We start from the raw sequence: 24,274 nt of genomic DNA on the forward strand, positions 1-24,274 counted from the left end.
AGCTTGGAACAAATCCACAATAATCATCTAACTAGATTTGAAGCCATTTTGTGTCTCTTGTCAAAGTGAAATAGCACTATAATGGATCACTGTTGCATCCTAACAGGAGCCCTATGAGAAACAACCAGTGATTTGTCTACATAACTTGACACTGAAATCCCTGGATTGGAGCTGGACAGTGTCTCTTTCAGAGAGACACCACTAGACTGGCGTATGTCAAAACCTTTACAGCTCTGATCTATTTAATGCTGTGGCCCTCTGTCCTGTCCCACCGGCATGTATGGATCTGTGGACTGCATGGGTCAGCTGCTGCTTTTGGGGTGGCTGCAGCCTTTCAGTGTGGAGGTGGGGGTAGAGGACCTGACAACCACAGGGGGCATGGAAGGTGTAGTACTACCTGTGGTGGGGAAGGGGGTGCTCGCCAAAGCACAGGGATGGCTGAGAGCCAAAGCATAGGGAGGGCTGAGAGCCAAAGCACAGGGATGGCTGAGAGCCAAAGCACAGGGAGGGCTGAGAGCCAAAGCACAGGGAGGGCTGAAAGCCAAAGCACAGGGAGGGCTGAGAGCCAAAGCACAGGGAGGGCTGAAAGCCAAAGCACAGGGAGGGCTGAGAGCCAAAGCACAGGGAGGGCTGAGAGCCAAAGCACAGGGAGGGCTGAGAGCCAAAGCACAGGGAGGGCTGAGAGCCAAAGCACAGGGAGGGCTGAGAGCCAAAGCACAGGGATGGCTGAGAGCCAAAGCACAGGGATGGCTGAGAGCCAAAGCACAGGGAGGGCTGAGAGCCAAAACATAGGGAGGGCTGAGAGCCAAAGCATAGGGAGGGCTGAGAGCCAAAGCATAGGGAGGGCTGAGAGCCAAAGCACAGGGAGGGCTGAGAGCCAAAGCACAGGGAGGGCTGAGAGCCAAAGCACAGGGAGGGCTGAGAGCCAAAGCACAGGGAGGGCTGAGAGCCAAAGCACAGGGAGGGCTGAGAGCCAAAGCACAGGGAGGTATAGCATGATGATGATGACACAGACAGACGGACAGACAGGCAGACAGACAGACGGGAGGGACCGGACAGACGGGAGGGACCAGACAGACAAGACGGAGGGAGACAAGGGAACAGAGACACTGAGACACAGGGAGATGTGGTCAGACACACAGACAGAGCACAACAAGCACATTGAGACATGATGGAACATTGCTGAAGACAAAGCCAGCTAGGTGATAAGCTGTAAGCAGAGAGCTGGTAGAGGATCTAATGGGGGAGGAGACCAGGGTCGTCAGTGGGGGCGGAGAGCAGGGTCGTCAGTGGGGGCGGAGAGCAGGGTCGTCAGTGTGGGAAGAGAGCAGGGTAGTCAGTGTGGGAAGAGAGCAGGGTCGTTAATGGGGCGGAGAGCAGGGTCATCAGTGTGGGAAGAGAGCAGGGTAGTCAGTGTGGGAAGAGAGCAGGGTCGTCAGTGTGGGAAGAGAGCAGGATAGTCAGTGTGGGAAGAGAGCAGGGTCGTTAGTGGAGGAGAACAGCAAGGTAGTCAATAAGGGGGGGGGGCAGTGTAGTCACATAAAATAGTCTCTTGATAAAATAGTCCCCTGAAAAATAGTCTCTTGATAAAATAGTCTCTTGATAAAAGATTCTCTTGATAAAATAGTCTCTTGATAAAATAGTCTCTTGATAAAATAGTTCCCATCAATAGTCATCACACAGTATTAGAAGAGAAATGGTGGTTTTAAACTCAAATTTCAAAGATAATTTGTAAAAATCCAAAAAACTTCACAGATCTTCATTGTAAAGGGTTTAAACTCTGTTTCCCATGCTTGTTCAATGAACCATAAACAATTAATGAACATGCACCTGTGGAATGGTCGTTAACACACTAACAGCTTACAGATGGTAGACAATTAAGGTCACAGTTATGAAAACTTAGGACACTAAAGAGGCCTTTCTACTGACTCTGAAAAACACCAAAAGAAAGATGCCTAGGTTCCCTGCTCATCTGCGTGAACGTGCCTTAAGCATGCTGCAAGGAGGCATGAGGACTGCAGATGTGGCCAGGGCAATAAATTGCAGTGTCCGTACTGAGACGCCTAAGACAGAGCTACAGGGAGACAGGATGGACAGCTGATCGTCTTCGCAGTGGCAGACCACGTGTAACAACACTCTGCACAGGATCGGTACATCCGAACATCACACCTGCGGGACAGGTACAGGATGGCAACAACAACTGCTCAATTTATACCAGGAACGCACAATCCCTCCATCAGTGCTCAGACTGTCCGCATTAGGCTGAGAGAGGCTGGACTGAGGGCTTGTAGGCCTGTTGTAAGGCAGGTCCTCACCAGACATCACCGGCAACAACGTCGCCTATGGGCACAAACCCACAGTCACTGGACCAGACAGGACTGGCAAAAAGTGCTCTTCACTGACGAGTCGCGGTTTTGTCTCACCAGAGGCGATGGTCGGATTCTGGTTTTATCGTCGAGGGAATGAGCGTTACACCGAGGCCTGTACTCTGGAGCGGGATCGATTTGGAGGTGGAGGGTCCGTCGTGGTCTGGGGCGGTGTGTCACAGCATCATCGGACTGAGCTTGTTGTCATTGCAGCCAGTCTCAACGCTATGCGTTACAAGGAAGACATCCTCCTCCCTCATGTGGTACCCTTCCTGCAGGCTCATCCTGACATGACCCTCCAGCATGACAATGCCACCAGCCATACTGCTCATTCTGTGCGTGATTTCCTGCAAGACAGGACTGTCAGTGTTCTGCCATGGCCAGCGACGAGCCCGGATCTCAATCCCATTGAGCAAGTCTGGGACCTGTTGTATCGGAGGGTTAGGGCTAGGGCCATTCCCCCCAGAATTGCAGGTGCCTTGGTGGAAGAGTGGGGTAACATCGCACAGCAAATCTAGTGCAGTCCATGAGGAGAAGATACAGTGCAGTACTTAATGCAGCTGGTGGCCACACCAGATACTGACTGTTACTTTTGACCCCCTCTTTGTTAAGGGACACATTTCTGTTAGTCACATGTCTGTGGAACTTGTTCAGTTTATGTCTCAGTTATTGAATCTTGCTTTGTTCATAAAAATATTTATGGACGTTAAGTTTGCTGAAAATAAACACAGTTGACAGTGAGAAGGCGTTTCTTTTTTTTGCTGAGTTGATATGGTGGCTATACACAGAGCTGTTCAGTCACAGCAGCCAGCAGTGTTTGTCCATGGCGGAGACTAGTTCCTGAGAATAGGACCATGAGTTAACAATAGATAAGGCTTTAGATAAGGCGAACAGCTGCAGCAGAGAGAAAACTGGGAACAGAAATGACATTAGTATATCAGATAGAAAATGAAAGCTCTCTAAATAACATTAGAGGATGGAAGAGGTGAAGCTACGAAGAACGTTTCCCTCAGAATAATGTCTAATGGACAGACAGTCTGACCAAAAGAAATGAAGTTGTGGCTCCAAGCATGTAGACTCCACCTGACTCTATGTGTAATTCCTGAGGGAGTCACTAACTAAAGCCTCGAGCTTGACTGTACTGTTGTATTTATGTACAGTGTTTACAGGTGTCATACCATGAAAACTCCTCTTGTAATGGGAGCAGCCAACTGACAGACTGACTGCCAAGATAGGTGTTGATGATGACGTCTGTGACCTCCTCGTGGCCAAAGCATAAAGTTGCTGTGTGTGTGTGTCTATTAATGTGCTTATGTGTGTGTGTGTGTGTGTGTGTCTATTAATGTGCTTCTGTGTGTGTGTGTGTCTATTAATGTGCTTCTGTGTGTGTGTGTGTGTGTGTGTCTATTAATGTACTTCTGTGTGTGTGTGTATAAAAGTGTGCATGTGACTCTCTCTCTATCTGTGTGTGTGTGCAAGCTCTTACTTTAGGCGGCGCCTCGTCGGGCCCCCCTGAGTCCCAGGACACAGAGACCTGACGTCTCATCTCCATACGTGTCCTCTCCTTCTGCTGGAGCTTCTCCTCCTCCAATATCTGACTGCAGAGAGACAGAACAAACCACTGTCACTGTGTGTGTGTGTGTCTGTGATACTATCAGACTTCAGGAGTCAGGAACATAACTATAGTTTAGTTCAGTTTAGCATCTCCTAAGACCTAAACCTGTGGTGCTGTGGCTTTGAGAGGGGAGAGACGAGGATGAGAGATACGCTGGATAAACACTGTAGAGGTTATTGTACTGTACTGTTACTGTACAAGGTGACAGGCTTCCCCACTAGAATTCAGGGATGGATATTGTTGCAGCGTAGCTACAGCCACAAGGTCCATGTCCTTCACTGTTAAGTCCTGCTACGTTCTGATGGTTTGGTTTCCAGAGCTGTCCTGTTAGCTGACAGGGTGGGTTTCACACAGCTGAGTACTACAACAACCTTCCCCTGTAACCAGCTACATCCTCTTGCCCTGAGCTACAGTACATAGGATGCATACCAAATGGCTCACTATTTCCTATATAGCGCACTACTTTTGACCAGAGCTCTATGGGCCTTGTTTAAAGTAGTGCACTATAAAGGGAATAGGGAGCCATTTGAGAGGCAGACAACATGGTACACACACAGGACCTTAAGGAATACAGAGTAGGGAAAGCAGACAGCGGTCCCCCTCCACCCAGCCTGGATCTGCTACAGTGATGTTATGCCTCTGGTCCACATGGAAACCCATTGGACAGGCACTAAAAGAGAGGAAACTGCTCAAACACATGAACCAGCGTCCCTCCCCTCCACCCAGCCTGGATCTGCTACAGTGATGTTATGCCTCTGGTCCACATGGAAATTGGACAGGTACTAAAAGAGAGGAAACTGCTCAAACACATGAACCAGCGTCCCTCCCCTCCACCCAGCCTGGATCTGCTACCGTGATGTTATGCCTCTGGTCCACAGCACATGGAAACCCATTGGACAGGCACTAAAAGAGGGGAAACTGCTCAAACACATGAAACAGCGTCCCTCCCCTCAGACCTGCAATAGGCATTAGAGGAATAAGCCATTTATAGAAGCACACAATGAGAGGAGATGTGGGTCGACTCTACTGTACTGTTCTGTACTGTTCTGACAATACCTTTCAGCCAGCATTAACTCAGACCCCAATGTTCTGTGTTCTATCCTCCGTTCTGTCATCCAATGTCCAGTCTGAACAGAATGCAGGCAATTCACTGAGCCGAACATTCTTCTGGATGCTGAGAACTCTGGAGTGTCTCCTCCCAACTAAACAAAGAACAGATATGAAGTGGAGGGTCCTCCATCCTAAATACAGGCAATAAACGATGTCCCATGACCCCACAGTCTCTCTCTGTCCCTCACACTCCCTCTCTCCCTTTCTGTCTCTCTCTGTCTTTCTCTCAGGGAGGGAGGGCTATTTGTGGAAACAGCATTAGTCCTAGCTGCCATGCTGCCTTTGTACCTCTGTTCTTTAATGCCCAGATCAGTCACTCAATATAGTCTTCATTCACAGTCGCTGCTGTCCTTGTCTGTTCCTAAGGCTAGAACTGAGATGGGAAAACAATAATTTTCCCATAATGCCCCTTCATCCTGGAACATGTTTCAGAAGGTAAAGTTAGAGGAGTTAGTGTCTTTGCCTGTTAAGACTCTGATTGACAACACTGTTTGTGAAAACTGCAGTTGTTTCTTATCTTCAATTGTATCTTTAACTTGTGACACTTTGTCTTTTGTGTGTATTCTGTATTTTTCTGTGATGTTTTATGGACACGCTGCTATTTCCCTGTTTTGCCTTCTTGCCAGGTCTCCCTCGCAAAATAGGGTTTTAACCTCAATGGGTTTAACCTGGTTAAATAAAGGTTAAATAAATAAATAAATAAATAATGTGTGATAGCAGCAGTAAATCAGACAAGAACAATAAGATGGGGACCACGTGTCCTGGTCATTCTCCAGAACACACCACACAGACAAGAACAATAAGATGGGGACCACGTGTCCTGGTCATTCTCCAAAACACACAACACAAACCTGACCAGTCTGTTAACAGGTTACAGACAAATGAACAAAGCCCTGTTGCCTCTAATAACAAAAGTGTTCACGGTGTTGCTGCCTAAACGTTGTATAAAGTAATACTTTCTGTTGACTAGCTAATAGCTACTACCTTTAAAAACAAACCGTCTGACAGTAACTCAACAGCATTACAATGGGAGCACACTGAATGCCATGCTAAATGACGCTCCAAACATATTCACTACTCACCAGCGTCACTTTGCTAGAGTTCCATATCATCAATGCTCAGAATAAGTCTGTAAAACTGTATTGTGAGGGACCTGAATCAAATCCATTCCTTCACAGCCAACTACATCACTCCACATTTGCTCAAGGCAGACCTCAATAGGACATATTCAGTCAACTGAGTCACGGAGAGAAGGAGATAAGGAAGGAAAAGCCCTGACTGTTACCTTACAACAGTGGGAGTTGAGCTGCCTCTTGTGCTGCTAGAGGAACAGGAGACCATATCCACTTAGATAATCCATTAGGGGAGAGACGTCCAGTACGCATGAACCAAGTGTCCCAGAGACTAGACAGACACCCAGGCAGAGAGTCCCAGAGACCAGACAGACAACCAGGCAGAGAGTCCCAGAGACCAGACAGACAACCAGGCAGAGAGTCCCAGAGACCAGACAGACAACCAGGCAGAGAGTCCCAGAGACCAGACAGACAACCAGGCAGAGAGTCCCAGAGACCAGACAGACACCCAGGCAGAGAGTCCCAGAGACCAGCCAGACACCCAGGCAGAGTCCCAGAGACCAGCCAGAGAACCAGGCAGAGAGTCCCAGAGACCAGACAGAGAACCAGGCAGAGAATCCCAGAGACCAGACAGACAATCAGGCAGAGAGTCCCAGAGACCAGACAGACAACCAGGCAGAGAGTCCCAGAGACCAGACAGACAACCAGGCAGAGAGTCCCAGAGACCAGACAGACAACCAGGCAGAGAGTCCCAGAGACCAGACAGACAACCAGGCAGAGAGTCCCAGAGACCAGACAGAAAACCAGGCAGAGAGTCCCAGAGACCAGACAGACAACCAGGCAGAGAGTCCCAGAGACCAGACAGACAACCAGGCAGAGAGTCCCAGAGACCAGACAGACAACCAGGCAGAGAGTCCCAGAGACCAGACAGACAACCAGGCAGAGTCCCAGAGACCAGACAGAAAACCAGGCAGAAAGTCCCAGAGACCAGACAGACAACCAGGCAGAGAGTCCCAGAGACCAGACAGAGAACCAGGCAGAGAGTCCCAGAGACCAGACAGACAACCAGGCAGAGAGTCCCAGAGACCTGACAAACAACCAGGCAGAGAGTCCCAGAAACAAGGGTCTATTAGAACTGGAACAGCACTCAGTCAATAAAATAGTCTTCACAAGAGAACAGAATGGGGGACTCAGTCTGTTCAGTCCAGATCAGCTGCCTCCCTCTCATGCCTTCCCTCTTACTCTACTGGGCTACTCAGGCAGCGGGTTGCACTTGGCATCTGTCCAATAAATGCGCATGCAGGCGGGTGGGTGGGCGGTTGGCTTGTTAAAAGATTGGACGCTGAATTGAAGCCCTCCGCTGTGGAGCCGAGATAGAGGCTGGAGAAGATGTCTCGGTGACAGTGAACTAAAGCCCTCCGCTGTGGAGCCGAGATCGAGGCTGGAGAAGATGTCTCGGTGACGGTGAACTGAAGCCCTCCGTTGTGGAGCCGAGATCGAGGCTTGGAGAAGATGTCTCGGTGACGGTGAACTGAAGCCCTCCGCTGTGGAGCCGAGATCGAGGCTGGAGAAGATGTCTCGGTGACGGTGAACTGAAGCCCTCCACTGTGGAGCTGAGATCGAGGCTGGAGATGTCTCGGTGATGGTGAGGTTAAGTGAGGTGAGGTTAAAGCAGCGCTAGTGCCAAGCCTGCCGATCTGGCAAGACGTGGTCAAGCAGCCAGACAGACACAGTCTCTCAGGTCAGCTCAGTGCAGAGCAGAGAGAACGGCTCAGGATCAGAGGCAGAGGGTTTGGTTTGTACAGCCCTCTTTTCCATGGGACTTAATAATACCGTCCCCTCAGAGTTCTCCTCTCACAGTGAGACTAGCTGGAGTCATATCTGCAGGACAATACCACAGAGCTGTCTTTACAACTGACTTCCAAGCAGCAGCTAAATACACTACAGTGGTACCATGTCAGGGTATAATGGTATATGACAGTGGTACCATGTAAGGGTATATTACAGTGGTACCATGTAAGGGTATAATGGTATATGACAGTGGTACCATGTAAGGGTATATTACAGTGGTACCATGTAAGGGTATAATGGTATATGACAGTGGTACCATGTAAGGGTATATTACAGTGGTACCATGTAAGGGTATAATGGTATATGACAGTGGTACCATGTAAGGGTATATTACAGTGGTACCATGTAAGGGTATAATGGTATATGACAGTGGTACCATGTAAGGGTATATTACAGTGGTACCATGTAAGGGTATAATGGTATATGACAGTGGTACCATGTAAGGGTATATTACAGTGGTACCATGTAAGGGTATAATGGTATATGACAGTGGTACCATGTAAGGGTATATTACAGTGGTACCATGTAAGGGTATAATGGTATATGACAGTGGTACCATGTAAGGGTATATGACAGTGGTACCATGTGAGGGTATATGACAGTGGTAACATGTAAGGGTATATGACAGTGGTACCATGTAAGGGTATATGACAGTGGTGCCATGTAAGGGTATATGACAGTGGTACCATGTAAGGGTATATGACAGTGGTACCATGTAAGGGTATATGACAGTGGTACCATGTAAGGGTATATGACAGTGGTGCCATGTAAGGGTATATGACAGTGGTACCATACATTATTAAATACAAATACACACTTAAGCATGTTTGTTATGACTGGTTCTGTATCTGAGGTCCATTGTTTTCATACAGCTGGCAGGTTGGAGAAAGAGCCTGCCTTAGTATTGTGTGTGTGTGCACGCACGCACACACACACACACACACACACACACACACCCTTCTGGCAGCTGTGCTTCCTAATTTATATGATGACATAAAACAAGTCTCAACCAACGAACCCCACATCAAATGCCTTTCAAGGGCCTGGCTTTTCATATAAAGAGTATTAAGAGTGTAAATATTGACATGGTTTCCAGGATACAGCCCTCTCTTCCATGCTGCTGGAGCACCAGAACATGACCGATGTGGTGGGACTTAGGAAGACAAGTAGAAAGTGGAGGTGTGACTCATGCTGAGTTTTAAACAGGATAATAAAAGCACAGCACTCTTATTTTCTGACATGTCTTGTCTGTGTAAACCAAGGCCACTGTGATGGGAGACAGCATGGCAGGCAGCAGCACAGCTCACACAGATACAGCAGCTACAGGTCTGTTCTATAGCAGTCACTGATGGAAAGGAGACGGATCTCTACGTCATGGGGTGAAGTTAAACTACTTCATCGTGGCCCCAGGGTATCTTACCTGGACATCCAGATGCCTAGCAACACAAGCCTGAGCCTGCATGGAAATGACTGACACAAAAACCCTACCCTGTCAATGACGGAAAAACGTCCAGCATTACATCAGAGGGGAATTCAAAGGCAGTTATCAGGGCGTCTGTCTAGACCTTTCTTGTGAAGGATTACCTGAAGGTGCTTTCCTCACCACTATTACATACTGACCTTTCTTGTGAAGGATTACCTGAAGGTGCTTTCCTCACCACTATTACATACTGACCTTTCTTGTGAAGGATTACCTGAAGGTGCTTTCCTCACCACTATCACATACTGACCTTTCTGCAACTGCTACATTCATGTTTGGACATTTAAATAAATGATATATCCTCATTGATTGTTGAAGAATATAACTTCTGAACACGTCAAGAGCTTTAGTTCACCCGTCAATACCTAACATATAAGCTTGTTCACTTCATTGTATTTAAACAATGTAATTGTTAACACTGTATAGATTCAAAAACATGGTTCCAACTATCATTCTGATATCACGGATGGTCAGTCCTTGTATCCATAGCTCTGTCTATGTGAGTGAGATTACAATTCTCTAGCCTCGTTCCTCAGCTGTTTACCAAAACAGTGGGCGGTGACCATTTGTAATTGTCCCTTTCACTACGTCCCTAATAAAGCTGGGTCAGACACATATCAAACACTTGAGCTCCACTCAATATAGTTTGCCCCATAAAATGAAACCAATAGAATAGTCCCCAAAACTCCAAGCTAAATCAAACGCACAGGTCTGACTCCACATTTCTTTTTCATGAATTTTATAGCCAATGTTTTACTTTCTGGCTGTGCTATCTAGTGGAAACCAACTGAGAGGGATTTCCCTATGTCTCATGCCACCCAGAGGTGTGGCTGATCTCAACTGAATAACAGCACCCAAAACACCATGAAGCCAAGTGTCAGCCAGAGGTGTGACTGATCTCAACTGAATCACAGCACCCAAAACACCATGAAGCCAAGTGTCAGCCAGAGGTGTGACTGATCTCAACTGAATCACAGCACCCGAAACACCATGAAGCCAAGTGTCAGCCAGAGGTGTGACTGACCTCAACTGAATCACAGCACCCAAAACACCATGGAGCCAAGTGTCAGCCAGAGGTGTGACTGATCTCAACTGAATCACAGCACCCAAAACACCATGAAGCCAAATGTCAGCCAGAGAACTGGGCATGTAATACAGTATATTGACTTGTACAAACAAGCCAGTCAATTCCACCTTCAACGATTGAAATGTGTGGATGCTTTGGTGCCATCTAGTGACCAAGAATGAAAATCTATCTAGATGGGGTCGGCAACAGGTTGCCTGTTTAAAAATATATTTTCGCTATCTATTTAATTCAGGAAATCTGTTTCCAAGTAGTCTCACAAATAAAAAAAGAGACGTGATCGTGTTTCAACATAATAAAGGTATGGAATTATTGTTATTTTTAAATACAACCTCTTGTTGGGCTTAGTTGTGGTCAATTTGCAGTGTACAAATTATTAGAATTATTAGATAACCCCCGACCCCCCCACACTCTCTATGAGAAACTTTTGGAATTGGAATTTCAGTTCACTTCCTGAACTGACTCAATTAATACAATGGAATGAACTCCAACCCTGATAGATATGCATTATTGTTCCTCCACAGTCAATGTACCTCAGTTCAGATCTTATGACATTGTAGTTGTAGGAGATAGTCTTCAAGGTATGATAACGCACCATGCACTACAGCAATGTACATGCAGATAGACCGACTGACGGCCATACCTGAGCTGGGCTTTGAGCTCTGTGAAGCAGGGTCTCTTGCTAGGGTCGTAGGCCCAGCACTTGGTCATCAGGCTGTACAGGGTAGGGGGGCAGTTGTGGGGCATGGCCAGACGCTCTCCGTTCTCTATCCGCCCGATGACATCGTTGTTCTTCACCCCCTGGAAGGGTTTGACTCCGTAGATGAGGATCTCCCACATACACACACCTGGAGTACAGAGAAACATATATATACATATTTAAACCCTAATTTATCAGCTAATAACATACAGCCTTGAACTTAAAAGTTTTAGAGCACTGTTGGAGAAGTACTGTATCAAATTCCCATACTCACCAAACATCCACACGTCACTGGCTGAGGTAAAGCGTCTGAAGTTAATAGACTCTGGCGCCATCCATTTGATAGGCAGTTTCCCTTTGGAGGCTGGGAGGAGAGGTGAAAGCAAGACTTAGATTGTTTGTGATCAAATGTTTTTATTGTGATTGATTAGACAGGTACACATGAACAATGCAACAAGTAACAAGACAAACACTTCCCCTCCCACAGGACTTCCCTAAGCCATAGTTAGATGAGTGGTTCACAATAGCAGTCTCACAGAGTCATACGCTGATGAAAAGAGCTGTTGAGTTTCTTTCACTCGCCCCATGCATACATGCAACAGATATTTCCATGTTTATAATGTCCATGAATGACAGCAGCCACAGCTGTCTGCTTAAAGAGAGAGGAGCCTAATGAATGACTTACTGATAACATAAACAGCAGAAAGTGATCTCCTCTGGTATGCTGACTGTGGACAGTTAGTCTCCAGAACAGGTGAAACTCCTACCTTTGTAATAGGAGCTGTCCTCCATGTATCGAGACAAGCCAAAGTCTCCCAGTTTAACACAGTCCACTGAGGATACCAGCACGTTCCTGGCAGCTATATCCCTTCAAGACACAGACATGGTTACAATGGAGAAGAGAAGAGTAGTGTGTTTACAGGAAACGCACCAAAGCCATGTTAATAAGGCTAGATTGGGGTGAGGGCTTACCTATGTACAAACCGCTTGCTCTCCAGGTAGGAAAGTGCTGTGCTTAGCTGGAAAGCATAGAGAATCAGTGATGCCAAGTCCAAGTTGTATTTTCTCACTTGCAGGAAGGAGCGTAGCTGTAAAGATGGAAGAGAAAACAAAAGATAATACTCACTTTAGCCTGTACCTTACATACAGGGATGGTTTAATGCAGGAGCTTCCTGGGGCTGAAGCCCCTGGACACAGGCCTGTTGGGGGCCCGAGAGAGGAACAAAAACATTTAAAATGTATAGTAATAATAAAGGAGATGTATACAGTATTTATAAATATGTAGTATATATTTGGAGTGTAGACAGCCTGATGCCGTTCTGCTAATCATCAGATGGGGGGAAGAGAGGAGGTAGGGGGTGCCATGTGGGTAACTGGGGGCCCTGCCTTGATTGGGTAACTAATGAATTTAGTGTGCGAAAATTCTAAAAACATCTCTGCTCAACTGTAGCCTATGCCACATGCCAAATGTTATTCTGGCTTTAGGGCCTCTTTCCTCAACAGTAAATGTAACACGCTTCCAATTGCATCTTTGTTCATGGATTTGTTTACAGAAAATGATGGTGTACCGGGAAGGAAGGGCTATAGAAAAAACAAAGTCTGGGGCCTAATGATTTCTTAATCTGACCCTGATCACATATAACATAGACTGCCTTCTACAGTGTACTGTTTAAACCTCGAAATTGAACCTTGAATGTGATGCCTCTATCCACCACTAGATGGCAATCCCTAACAGCTGAAACCATGTGAAAGGTAGAAGTACCATCCAAGACTAAATGGGTGAAAACAATCTAAAAACTCAAATTACAGTACTCTTCAGCATGATCCATAGGTTACTGTTACAGAGCCTGAGGTCATCACCGTTAAACTGATTCCTGTATTAAAGCACTGTATTGTGTGTGTGTTCTGTACCTCTCCCAGTGTACACAGCTCCATGATGATCCACACGGGGTTTTCTGTGATCACTCCAATCAGCTTCACTATGTGGGGGTGGTCAAACTGACGCATGGTCACTGCATGGGGACAACATGCACACACACACAGACACACACACACAGTCTATTCACTGTAATTGAATAGACCAGGGATTAGCTAGGCTACGGTTTATAGAATCAGGTTACTGTATGTAGGGCGAAAAGGTAGAGTGGAAAATGAAGACTGATTATATAGTGGATTATCATTCATGTTGATAATAAATATCAAGGCTGTTATGAAGGAAGCAGGCCCATGTTTACAGTGGGCTATTTTAGGGTTGACTTAGACTCAAACCGCCATCTTTGTTTTTTTCTCAGATAACATGTCATCGACCCTGCTCCTGCTGAGCACCCCGTGAGGAGAGGAGGGGACAGGAGAAGGGAGGAGGGGAGAGAGGAAGGGAGAGAGGAGGGGAGGAGAGGCTGGGGTTATAGGAGAGGAGGGGGCAGGATGGGAGGAGAGGACAGGAGAGGAAGGGAGGAGGGGAAAGAGGAAGGGATAGAGGAGGGGAGGAGAGGCTGGAATTAGAGGAGAGGAGGGGACAGGAGGGGAGGAGAGGAGGGGAGGAGGAGACAGGAGAGGAAGAGAGGAGAAGGGAGGAGGGGACAGGAGAGGAAGGGAGGAGGGGAGAGAGGAAGGGATAGAGGAGGGGAGGAGAGGCTGGGATTAGAGGAGAGGAGGGGACAGGAGGGGAGGAGAGGAGGGGAGGAGGAGACAGGAGAGGAAGAGAGGAGAAGGGAGGAGGGGACAGGAGAGGAAGGGAGGAGGGGAGAGAGGAAGGGATAGAGGAGGGGAGGAGAGGCTGGGATTAGAGGAGAGGAGGGTACAGGAGGGGAGGAGAGGAGGGGACAGGAGGGGAGGAGAGGACAGGAGAGGAGGGGAGGACAGGAGAGGAGGGGAGATAGTTTACAGTGGTGATGTGCTATTTGATGTGTTTTAGAGCAGTGTGTGTGTAGGTGTGTGTTTGGATTTTGTCTCTCTGTGTGTGTGCGTCCATGTGTGTAGTGTTCGAGAGAGAGTGTGTGTGGGCGCATGCACGCATGTGTGTGTGTGTGTCTCAGACTTCAGCAAGGGGAAGGGAAGGGGTGTGTGTCTCAGACTTCAGCAAGGGGAAGGGAAGGAGTGTGTGTCAGACTTCAGCAAGGGGAAGGGAAGGGGTGTGTGTCAGACTTCAGCAAGGGGAAGGGAAGGGGTGTGTGTCTCAGACTTCAGCAAGGGGAAGGGAAGGGGTGTGTGTCAGACTTCAGCAAGGGGAAGGGAAGGGGTGTGTGTCAGACTTCAGCAAGGGGAAGGGAAGGGGTGTGTGTCAGACTTCAGCAAGGGGAAGGGAAGGGGTGTGTGTCTCAGACTTCAGCAAGGGGAAGGGAAGGGGTGTGTGTCAGACTTCAGCAAGGGGAAGGGAAGGGGTGTGTGTCAGACTTCAGCAAGGGGAAGGGAAGGGGTGTGTGTCAGACTTCAGCAAGGGGAAGGGAAAGGGTGTGTGTCAGACTTCAGCAAGGGGAAGGGAAGGGGTGTGTGTTGCACGTGGGATATCAGCAGGACTGTACTAGTGTAAACCCACTTTCTCAAAACCCATCCCTCTCTAAAGCAGTGTTCTGTCCTCCCCAGTCCCCCTGCAGCCTCCACACATTCCTGCTGTGTTTTCATACATGGGGGTTTAGCTCAGTCCCACCTTGTCTGGGCATTTCATCTGGATAAAGGAGCCTCTCTCTCTGTCAGAACCACTGGAGCTGAAGACCAGTCTTCTGCTGTTCAAAAGCCCACTGGAGATGAAGACCAGTCTTCTGCTGTTCAAAAACCCACTGGAGATGAAGAGCAGTCTTCTGCTGTTCAAAAACCCACTGGAGATGAAGACCAGTCTTCTGCTGATCAAAAACCCACTGGAGATGAAGACCAGTCTTCTGCTGTTCAAAAACCCACTGGAGCTGAAGACCAGTCTTCTGCTGTTCAAAAACCCACTGCTACACTAAGGTCGCATCACAAATGGCACCCTAATCCCTATAAAGTGCACTATATAGGAAATAGGGTGCCATTTGGGCTGCATTCTAAATCTCTGCATGTGGTGCCCTAAAAAGGTAGAAATATCTGTCTGAGATTGCTATGCTGAGAATGCGCCCTAGACACAAACCAAAAGGTCATGTGTTCTACCCTCAGTAGTATACACACAACTGATGTATGAAGAGCAAGAGGTCGTATGTGCTGTGATCAAGAAGGACGACAGGAGGAGGTGTGTTACTTACGAGCTTCTTGTAAGAACTTCTCCCTGACACTATCAGAGGTGCAGTTCTTACACGTCTTGATGGCCACAGACAGAGCAGGGTTTTCCTACAGAGAGAAATAAAACATCAGAAAATGGTCCTTTAAATAAATCAAGTCTAACAGGATTGTGTCTTGTTTTTCCACAAATGTGTAGGCTCCCTATTCCCTATGTAGAGCATTTATTTAGAACAGGGCCCATAGGGATACCCATAGGGCTCTGGTCAAAAGCAGTCGGCTAAATAGGGAATAGGGAGCCATTTGGGACACAGCCTAGGCCTACCGGGCTCATGTAGACTCCCTGGTGGACGTCCCCGAACTGTCCCTCTCCGATACAGCGACCCAGCTCAATCCTCTGTCTCTGAATCTCATAGTCCCTGGCTGGATACAACACACAGCATTAGACACACTGACTGTATAATCTCATAGTCCCTGGCTGGATACAACACACAGCATTAGACACACTGACTGTATAATCTCATAGTCCCTGGCTGGATACAACACACAGCATTAGACACACTGACTGTATAATCTCATAGTCCCTGGCTGGATACAACACACAGCATTAGACACACTGACTGTATAATCTCATAGTCCCTGGCTGGATACAACACACAGCATTAGACACACTGACTGTATAATCTCATAGTCCCTGGCTGGATACAACACACAGCATTAGACACACTGACTGTATAATCTCATAGTCCCTGGCTGTGTACAACACATAGCATTAGACACACTGACTTTATAATCTCATAGTCCCTGGCCGGGTACAACACAGCATTAGACACACTGACTGTATAATCTCATAGTCCCTGGCTGGATACAACACACAGCATTAGACACACTGACTGTATAATCTCATAGTCCCTGGCTGGATACAACACACAGCATTAGACACACTGACTGTATAATCTCATAGTCCCTGGCTGGATACAACACACAGCATTAGACACACTGACTGTATAATCTCATAGTCCCTGGATGGATACAACACACAGCATTAGACACACTGACTGTATAATCTCATAGTCCCTGGCTGGATACAACACACAGCATTAGACACACTGACTGTATAATCTCATAGTCCCTGGCTGGGTACAACACACAGCATTAGACACACTGACTGTATAATCTCATAGTCCCTGGCTGGATACAACACACAGCATTAGACACACTGACTGTATGATCTCATAGTCCCTGGCTGGGTACAACACAGCATTAGACACACTGACTTTATAATCTCATAGTCCCTGGCCGGGTACAACACAGCATTAGACACACTGACTGTATAATCTCATAGTCCCTGGCTGGATACAACAAACAGCATTAGACACACTGACTGTATAATCTCATAGTCCCTGGATGGATACAACACACAGCATTAGACACACTGACTGTATAATCTCATAGTCCCTGGCTGGATACAACACACAGCATTAGACACACTGACTGTATGATCTCATAGTCCCTGGCTGGGTACAACACACAGCATTAAACACACTGACATTATAATCTCATAGTCCCTGGCTGGGTACAACACAGCATTAGACACACTGACTTCATATCAACGGGTGGTATGGACGTCCGATTGATTGTGAAATCAATCTGGTTTTAGCTGATCACTGAAGATCACAGTACAGCATGCAAGCATGCAATTCCATTCAAATCAGGACTGCCAAGGCTGTCCATGGATTTGCATGCAATGGCTGATTTGTTGAATAAATACAATCATATTGTCAATATGAAATCACCATGCAAAAAGTTTCACCAGACATGCCAAGCCATAATCATATTTTACCCTTGAAATGTAAAACATTGTTAAACAGTATGATGGTGTCAAATGATCTTTGTTTTCTTCTTAACTTTGCATATATTCTGGAGGGCCAGTGAGTGGCCCTGATGCAGCAGTACTGTGTCTGACTAGTGGCTGTGGTCTCTTCCATCCATAACGGGTCAATAGGACAGCCTGGCTGCACTATTCATCTTTCTCTGGGCTGGACAGTGTCTATTCACCAACAATCAAAACACTACATCTACTGCTATTTTGGCCAAATGAAAGAAAATGACAGAAACACAATCACACAAGTCAAACCAGAGGTAGACCTGGGTGAAATGGTAAATACCTCCAGATACCTGATGTAGCATGGATATTGATTGGCCTTGTGCGACCACTCCATTGGTTCAATTGCACACTAAATCAAGTGTAGCTCAAGTAGTTGAAGGTATTTAACATATATGTTTGACCCTGGTCTGACAACCACAATACAACCAAAAGGCAATCCTCAAGTACAGGGCTGAGACGCACACCATTACCTTCCTCTAGTCCATAGTATTCTGCTGGGCAGTTCATGTGAGGAGAAATCTTTTAGAGGGTACATCAACATTGGAGGAACATAACTTTTAAAATGGTTTAAACTGTACGAAAGGTCCCTCCCTCTTCCCTTGTCCCTGGTTTGGAGAAACACATGACTAAGTAAGAGTGCTTTTCTGGCAAAGGGGAGTGACATTTGTTGCATGTAGAAGACAGTCAGTGCAAACGAACTGCAGAGAGATTAATACCCTTGGACTACACTGCCATTTGTCAGCAGCCTCTGTGGCTGGCTGGCTGGGTGTGTGTGTGTGTGTGTGTGTGTGTGTGTGTGTGTGTGTGTGTGTGTGTGTGTGTGTGTGTGTGTGTGTGTGTGTGTGTGTGTGTGTGTGTGTGTGTGTGTGTGTGTGTGTGTACACATAATATAAACGGCTAGCGTTTCAGGCTATGTTAACTACTTCTCCACTGTTATGATATAAAGTAAACTATGGAGTCGTGTGGAGGACAATCTTAGAAAAAAGATTTCCAAAGGGGTTCTTCAGCTGTCCTCATAGAAGAACCCTTTTTGGTTCCAGGCAGAACACTTTTTGGGGTTCCAGGTAGAACCTAGTGTTATTCAAAGGGTTTTCCTATGGTTTTCCTACGGGGAAAGCCGAAGAACCATTTTAGGTTCTACATACAGTCGAAGTCGGAAGTTTACATACACCTTAGCCAAACACATTTAAACTCAGTTTGTAAAAATTCATGACATTTAATCAGTTAAAATTCCGTCTTAGGTCAGTTAGGATCATCACATTTAAGAATGTGAAATGTCAGAATAATAGTAGAGAGAATTATTTATTTCAGCTTATATTTATTTCATCACATTCCCAGTGGGTCAGAAGTTTACATACACTCAATTAGAATTTGGTAGCATTGGCTTTAAATTGTTTAACTTGGGTCAAACGTTTTGGGTAGCCTTCCACAAGCTTCCCACAATAAGTTGGGTGAATGTTGGCCCATTCCTCCTGACAGAGCTGGTGTAACTGAGTCAGGTTTGTAGGCCTCCTTGCTTGCACACGCTTTTTCAGTTATGCCCACAAATGTTCTATAGGATGGAGGTCAGGGCTTTGTGATGGCCACTCCAATACCTTGACTTTGTTGTCCTTAAGCCATTTTGCCACAACTTTGGAAGTATGCTTCGGGTCATTGTCCATTTGGAAGACCCATTTGCGGCCAAGCTTTAACTTCCTGACAAATCAAAAAATGTCAGTCTCTCGATGTGCAAAACTGATAGAGACATACCCCAAGCGACTTACAGCTGTAATCGCAGCAAAAGGTGGCGCTACAAAGTATTAACTTAAGGGGGCGGAATAATTTTGCACACCCAATTTTTCAATTTTTGATTAGTTAAAAAAGTTTGAAATATCCAATAAATGTCGTTCCACTTCATGATTGTGTCCCACTTGTTGATTCTTCACAAAAAAATACAGTTTTATATCTTTATGTTTGAAGCCTGAAATGTGGCAAAAGGTCGCAAAGTTCAAGGGGGCCGAATACTTTCGCAAGGCACTGTATATATATATTGACTTTTATATATATATAAAACAATGGCCGGAGTTGAATGGAACACCTTAGTGACTGTTCCCTCTGCTCTATACAATCAATACATATCTGTTTATTTTATGTGATGATAAAAGGCTCTTACAATACAAATATTTTTTAAATGTTTTCTTTCACAGTGATAGCGACTCCGACTGGGAGCCCCCGGTGCCAAGCTGCCCGCTCTACCTGTGCCCCCAGTGGTGTTCATATGCCACAGTTCATTACTGCAGGCATGACTGTGCCTCAGGGCCAAAAGGGCACAGCATGGAGGCGTCGTTGTGTTCTGTGTCGCATGAAATGTACCACTTGTTTAGTTTGCCTCTGCTTTACATCAGAAAGAGACTGCTTTGGGACATGGCACAGGCAACAAAATATTATGACGGGGACTTCCAAGGGGTGTACTGTTTTTTTTAAACATTTATTTTCTAATATTTTTTAAAACATTTTTTTTGTGTGTGTGTGTTAGAATTGCTTTTTGATATGTTGTATATAGTTATTTGCACTGTTTTATATAGTTATAGGTCATTTCACTACTTGGATAGTTATATAGTTATAGGTCATTTCGCCACTTGGGTACATTTGGGCAACTTGTGTGGGGACACCTGGGTGACTTCAAATGTCATGTAGCTCACCCATTCCTGAAGTTATCAGTCTGAAACTTTGCACACCTACAGTTGCCCTCTTGTGTTATCCATCAAAATGATCTCCAGCATCCTATCTGACTGTGTGGCTATTCTAGTACATGTGAAAGATGATACTACAACAATAAAAAACAGAAAACGTCTGCTCTTTCTTTCTCTTTTCTTCCACCAGATCTACTGTGTTATATTTTCCTACATCCAATTAACATTTCCACAAACTTCAGAATGTTTCTATTCAAATGATACCAATAATATGCATATCCTTGCCTCTGGGGCTGAGCTACAGGCAGTTCGATTTGGGTATGTCTTCAGGCGGAAATTGAGAACAAATGGATGCAGCCATAACAGGTTTTAAGCCATTTTGCCACAACTTTGGAAGTATGCTTCGGGTCATTGTCCATTTGGAAGACCCATTTGTGACCAAGCTTTAACTTCCTGACTGATGTCTTGAGATGTTGCTTCAATATATCCACATTATGTTCCTTCCTCATGAAGCCATCTATTTTGTGAAGTGCACCAGTCCCTCCTGCAGCAAAGACATCCCTACAACATGATGCTGCCACCCCCGTGCTTCACGGTTTGGGATGGTATTCTTCAGCATGCAAGCCTCCCCTTTTTACTCCAAACATAACGATGGTCATTATGGCCAAACAGTTTTATTTTTGTTTCTTCAGACCAGATGACATTTCTCCAAAAAGTACAATCTTTGTCCACATGTGCAGTTGCAAACCGTAGTCTGGCTTTTTACGGAGGTTTTGGAGCAGTGGCTTCTTCCTTGCTGAGCGGCCTTTCAGGTTATGTCGATAAAGGACTTGTTTAACTGTGGATATAGATACTTTTGTATCTGTTTCCTCCAGCATCTTCACAAGGTCCTTTACTGTTGTTCTGGGATTGATTAGCACTTTTCATCTCTAGGAGACAGAACGCATCTCCTTCCTGAGCTGTATGTGGTCCCATGATGTTTATACTTGCGTACTATTGTTTGTACAGATGAACGTGGTACCTCAGGTGTTTGGAAATTACTCCCAAGGATGAATCAGACTTGTGGATGTCTACAATTGTTTTTCGGAGGTCTTGGCTGATTTCTTTAGATTTTCCCATGATGTCAAGCAAAGAGGCACTGAGTTTGAAGGTAGACCTTGAAATACATCCACAGGTACACCTCCACTTGACTCAAATTATGTCAATTAGCCTATCAGAAGCTTCTAAAGCCAGTACTTCATTGTCTGGAATTTTTCAAGCTGTTTAACTTCTTCGATATAGGGGGCGCTCTTTTAATTTTTGGATAAAAAAACGTTCCCGTTTTAAACAAGATATTTTGTCACGAAAAGATGCTCGACTATGCATATAATTGACAGCTTTGGAAAGAAAACACTCTGACGTTTCCAACACTGCAAAGATATTGTCTGTGAGTGCCACAGAACTAATGCTACAGGCGAAACCAAGATGAAATTTCATACAGGAAGTGCCCCAGATTTTGAATGCGCTGTGTTCCAATGTCTCCTTATATGGCTGTGAATGCGCCAGGAATGAGCCTACACTTTCTGTCGTTTCCCCAAGGTGTCTGCAGCATTGTGACGTATTTGTAGGCATATCATTGGAAGATTGACCATAAGAGACTACATTTACCAGGTGCCCGCTTGGTGTCCTCCATCGAAATTATTGCGTAATCTCCAGCTGCGTGCATTTTTCCATTTGGTTCAGAGGAGAAACCAAACTGCCACGAATGATTTATCATCGAATAGATATGTGAAAAACACCTTGAGGATTGATTCTAAACAACCTTTGCCATGTTTCTGTCGATATTATGGAGTTAATTTGGAAAAAAGTTTGGCGTTGTAATGACAGAATTTTTATTTTTTTTTCTTAGCCAAACGTGATGAACAAAACGGAGTGATTTCTCCTACACAAATAATATTTTTGGAAAAACTTAACATTTGCTATCTAACTGAGAGTCTCCTCATTGAAAACATCCGAAGTTCTTCAAAGGTAAATTATTTTAGTTGAATGCTTTTCTTGTTTTTGTGAAAATGTTGCCTGCTGAATGCTAGGCTTAATGCTATGCTAGCTATCAATACTCTTACACAAATGCGTGTGTAGCTATGGTTGAAAAGCATATTTTGAAAATCTGAGATGACAGTGTTGTTAACAAAAGGCTAAGCTTGTGAGCCAATATACTTATTTCATTTCATTTGCGATTTTCATGAATAGTTAACGTTGCGTTATGGTAATGAGCTTGAGGCTATGATTACGCTCCCGGATACGTGATTGCTCGACGCAAGAAGTTAAAGGCACAGTCAACTTAGTCTATGTAAACTTCTGACCCACTGGAATTGTGATACAGTGAATTATAACTGAAATAATCCATCTGTAAACAATTGTTGGAAAAATGACATGCACAAAGTAGATGTCCTAACCGACTTGACAAAACTATAGTTTGTAAACAAGACATTTGTGGAGTGGTTGAAAAAAGTTAATGACTCCAACCTAAGTGTATGTAAACTAGTTTTAATGACTCCAACCTAAGTGTATGTAAACTAGTTTTAATGACTCCAACCTAAGTGTATGTAAACTAGTTTTAATGACTCCAACCTAAGTGTGTGTAAACTAGTTTTAATGACTCCAACCTAAGTGTATGTAAACTAGTTTTAATGACTCCAACCTAAGTGTATGTAAACTAGTTTTAATGACTCCAACCTAAGTGTATGTAAACTAGTTTTAATGACTCCAACCTAAGTATATGTAAACTAGTTTTAATGACTCCAACCTAAGTGTATGTAAACTAGTTTTAATGACTCCAACCTAAGTGTATGTAAACTAGTTTTAATGACTCCAACCTAAGTGTATGTAAACTAGTTTTAATGACTCCAACCTAAGTATATGTAAACTAGTTTTAATGACTCCAACCTAAGTGTATGTAAACCAGTTTTAATGACTCCAACCTAAGTGTATGTAAACTAGTTTTAATGACTCCAACCTAAGTGTATGTAAACTAGTTTTAATGACTCCAACCTAAGTGTATGTAAACTAGTTTTAATGACTCCAACCTAAGTGTATGTAAACTAGTTTTAATGACTCCAACCTAAGTGTATGTAAACTAGTTTTAATGACTCCAACCTAAGTGTATGTAAACTAGTTTTAATGACTCCAACCTAAGTGTATGTAAACTAGTTTTAATGACTCCAACCTAAGTGTATGTAAACTAGTTTTAATGACTCCAACCTAAGTGTATGTAAACTAGTTTTAATGACTCCAACCTAAGTGTATGTAAACTCCCCACTTCAACTGTAACACCTTTTTTCCCCAAAGAGTGAAGGACAAAGGACAGATACGTCATGAAAATGAAATGTTGAGAGGAAACGGTTTGAGCAGCAGAAGACACAATCACAGCCAACTCATTCTACTAATAGTGATCGACAGATCCACCTCATGCACTCTGTGTTGGGTATTCTCCGTGTAAATATGATTCTAGCTTTTTGTGAACTACTCTCTATCAACAGTAATAGATACATTAAAGATGAACATAAAATAATTGAGAAACATTATTGCCTCTTGAATACTAGTTAAGTGAAGAACAACCTAAATAAAACTGCCACAGATGTAGTAGCAAAAACCTGACCTCTGAAGAACTGAAAGATGCCTAACACCAACTTGACCTCTGTAGCTTTGGTGCTTTCAGAGAACTCCAGTCTCAATGACCCCAGGAAGGCAGAATGTGGTAACAGCCAATCAGAAAGTGGGGCACACTTCTCCAAACTGGGTTAAAGCTGTACACTAGAGGCCACGATCAAAGGCCCACGGGGTCTGGAGAGAACATCTGGTCTGCAGCTCACCACTGAGACGCTCTAAAACCCAGCACCGCTGTCTGTTGCTGCCTCCCTCATCCTCCTCAGCACATCCCTTACTTACTCCCTGTGTGACAGATGCTACGGTACTCACTGGAGGGCATGGTGTAGGTATCCTCATCATCTATGATCTCTGCATAGTCGTCTGTCTCTGGGGAAAAAAGAGAGCGACACAGTGAGAGAGGGAGAGATAGAGAGAGGTGAGGATAATGAACAGCAGCATTCTGACTCTAAGCAGGATAGCCCAACATGACAGACAGGAGTTAGGCTAGGCGTTAATCTAACTACGTCTAGACTTGTACTTAACTTACCTCTCGTACAATAAAGTCCCTTTACCAAAAACCCAGCATTTCAAAGTTGTTAACCCTTAATAACAACCCCCCC

The 24,274-nt window shown here is 45.1% G+C and overlaps 1 protein-coding gene across 14 annotated transcripts in view; it reads right to left on the bottom strand.

Annotated features, from left to right (window-relative positions):
* The window catches only part of LOC109884792 (focal adhesion kinase 1-like), a 131,586-nt gene that overhangs the window by 23,218 nt on the left and 84,094 nt on the right, over nucleotides 1-24,274 (bottom strand). For 5 of the 14 annotated variants that reach the window (XR_004207680.1, XM_031816292.1, XM_031816293.1 and 2 more), the window contains exons 14-23: nucleotides 23,985-24,041; nucleotides 17,826-17,846; nucleotides 15,793-15,890; nucleotides 15,494-15,578; nucleotides 13,191-13,291; nucleotides 12,252-12,367; nucleotides 12,047-12,147; nucleotides 11,554-11,643; nucleotides 11,223-11,427; nucleotides 3,853-3,964 (exon numbers count right to left, since the gene is read on the bottom strand). Coding sequence is in view for 13 of the 14 variants with exons in the window: in XM_031816292.1 (XP_031672152.1) it covers nucleotides 3,853-3,964; nucleotides 11,223-11,427; nucleotides 11,554-11,643; nucleotides 12,047-12,147; nucleotides 12,252-12,367; nucleotides 13,191-13,291; nucleotides 15,494-15,578; nucleotides 15,793-15,890; nucleotides 17,826-17,846; nucleotides 23,985-24,041 (986 nt within the window). In the remaining variant the exon portion in view is untranslated. Of the gene's footprint in view, nucleotides 1-3,852; nucleotides 3,965-4,541; nucleotides 4,937-6,173; nucleotides 6,299-6,376; nucleotides 7,422-11,222; nucleotides 11,428-11,553; nucleotides 11,644-12,046; nucleotides 12,148-12,251; nucleotides 12,368-13,190; nucleotides 13,292-15,493; nucleotides 15,579-15,792; nucleotides 15,891-17,825; nucleotides 17,847-23,984; nucleotides 24,042-24,201 lie in introns of those variants that run through there. The other 9 variants (XM_031816295.1, XM_031816294.1, XM_031816298.1 and 6 more) reach the window with 8 other exon arrangements.

Source organism: Oncorhynchus kisutch, unplaced genomic scaffold, assembly GCF_002021735.2.
Source record: "Oncorhynchus kisutch isolate 150728-3 unplaced genomic scaffold, Okis_V2 scaffold772, whole genome shotgun sequence".
Lineage (NCBI taxonomy): Eukaryota > Metazoa > Chordata > Actinopteri > Salmoniformes > Salmonidae > Oncorhynchus > Oncorhynchus kisutch.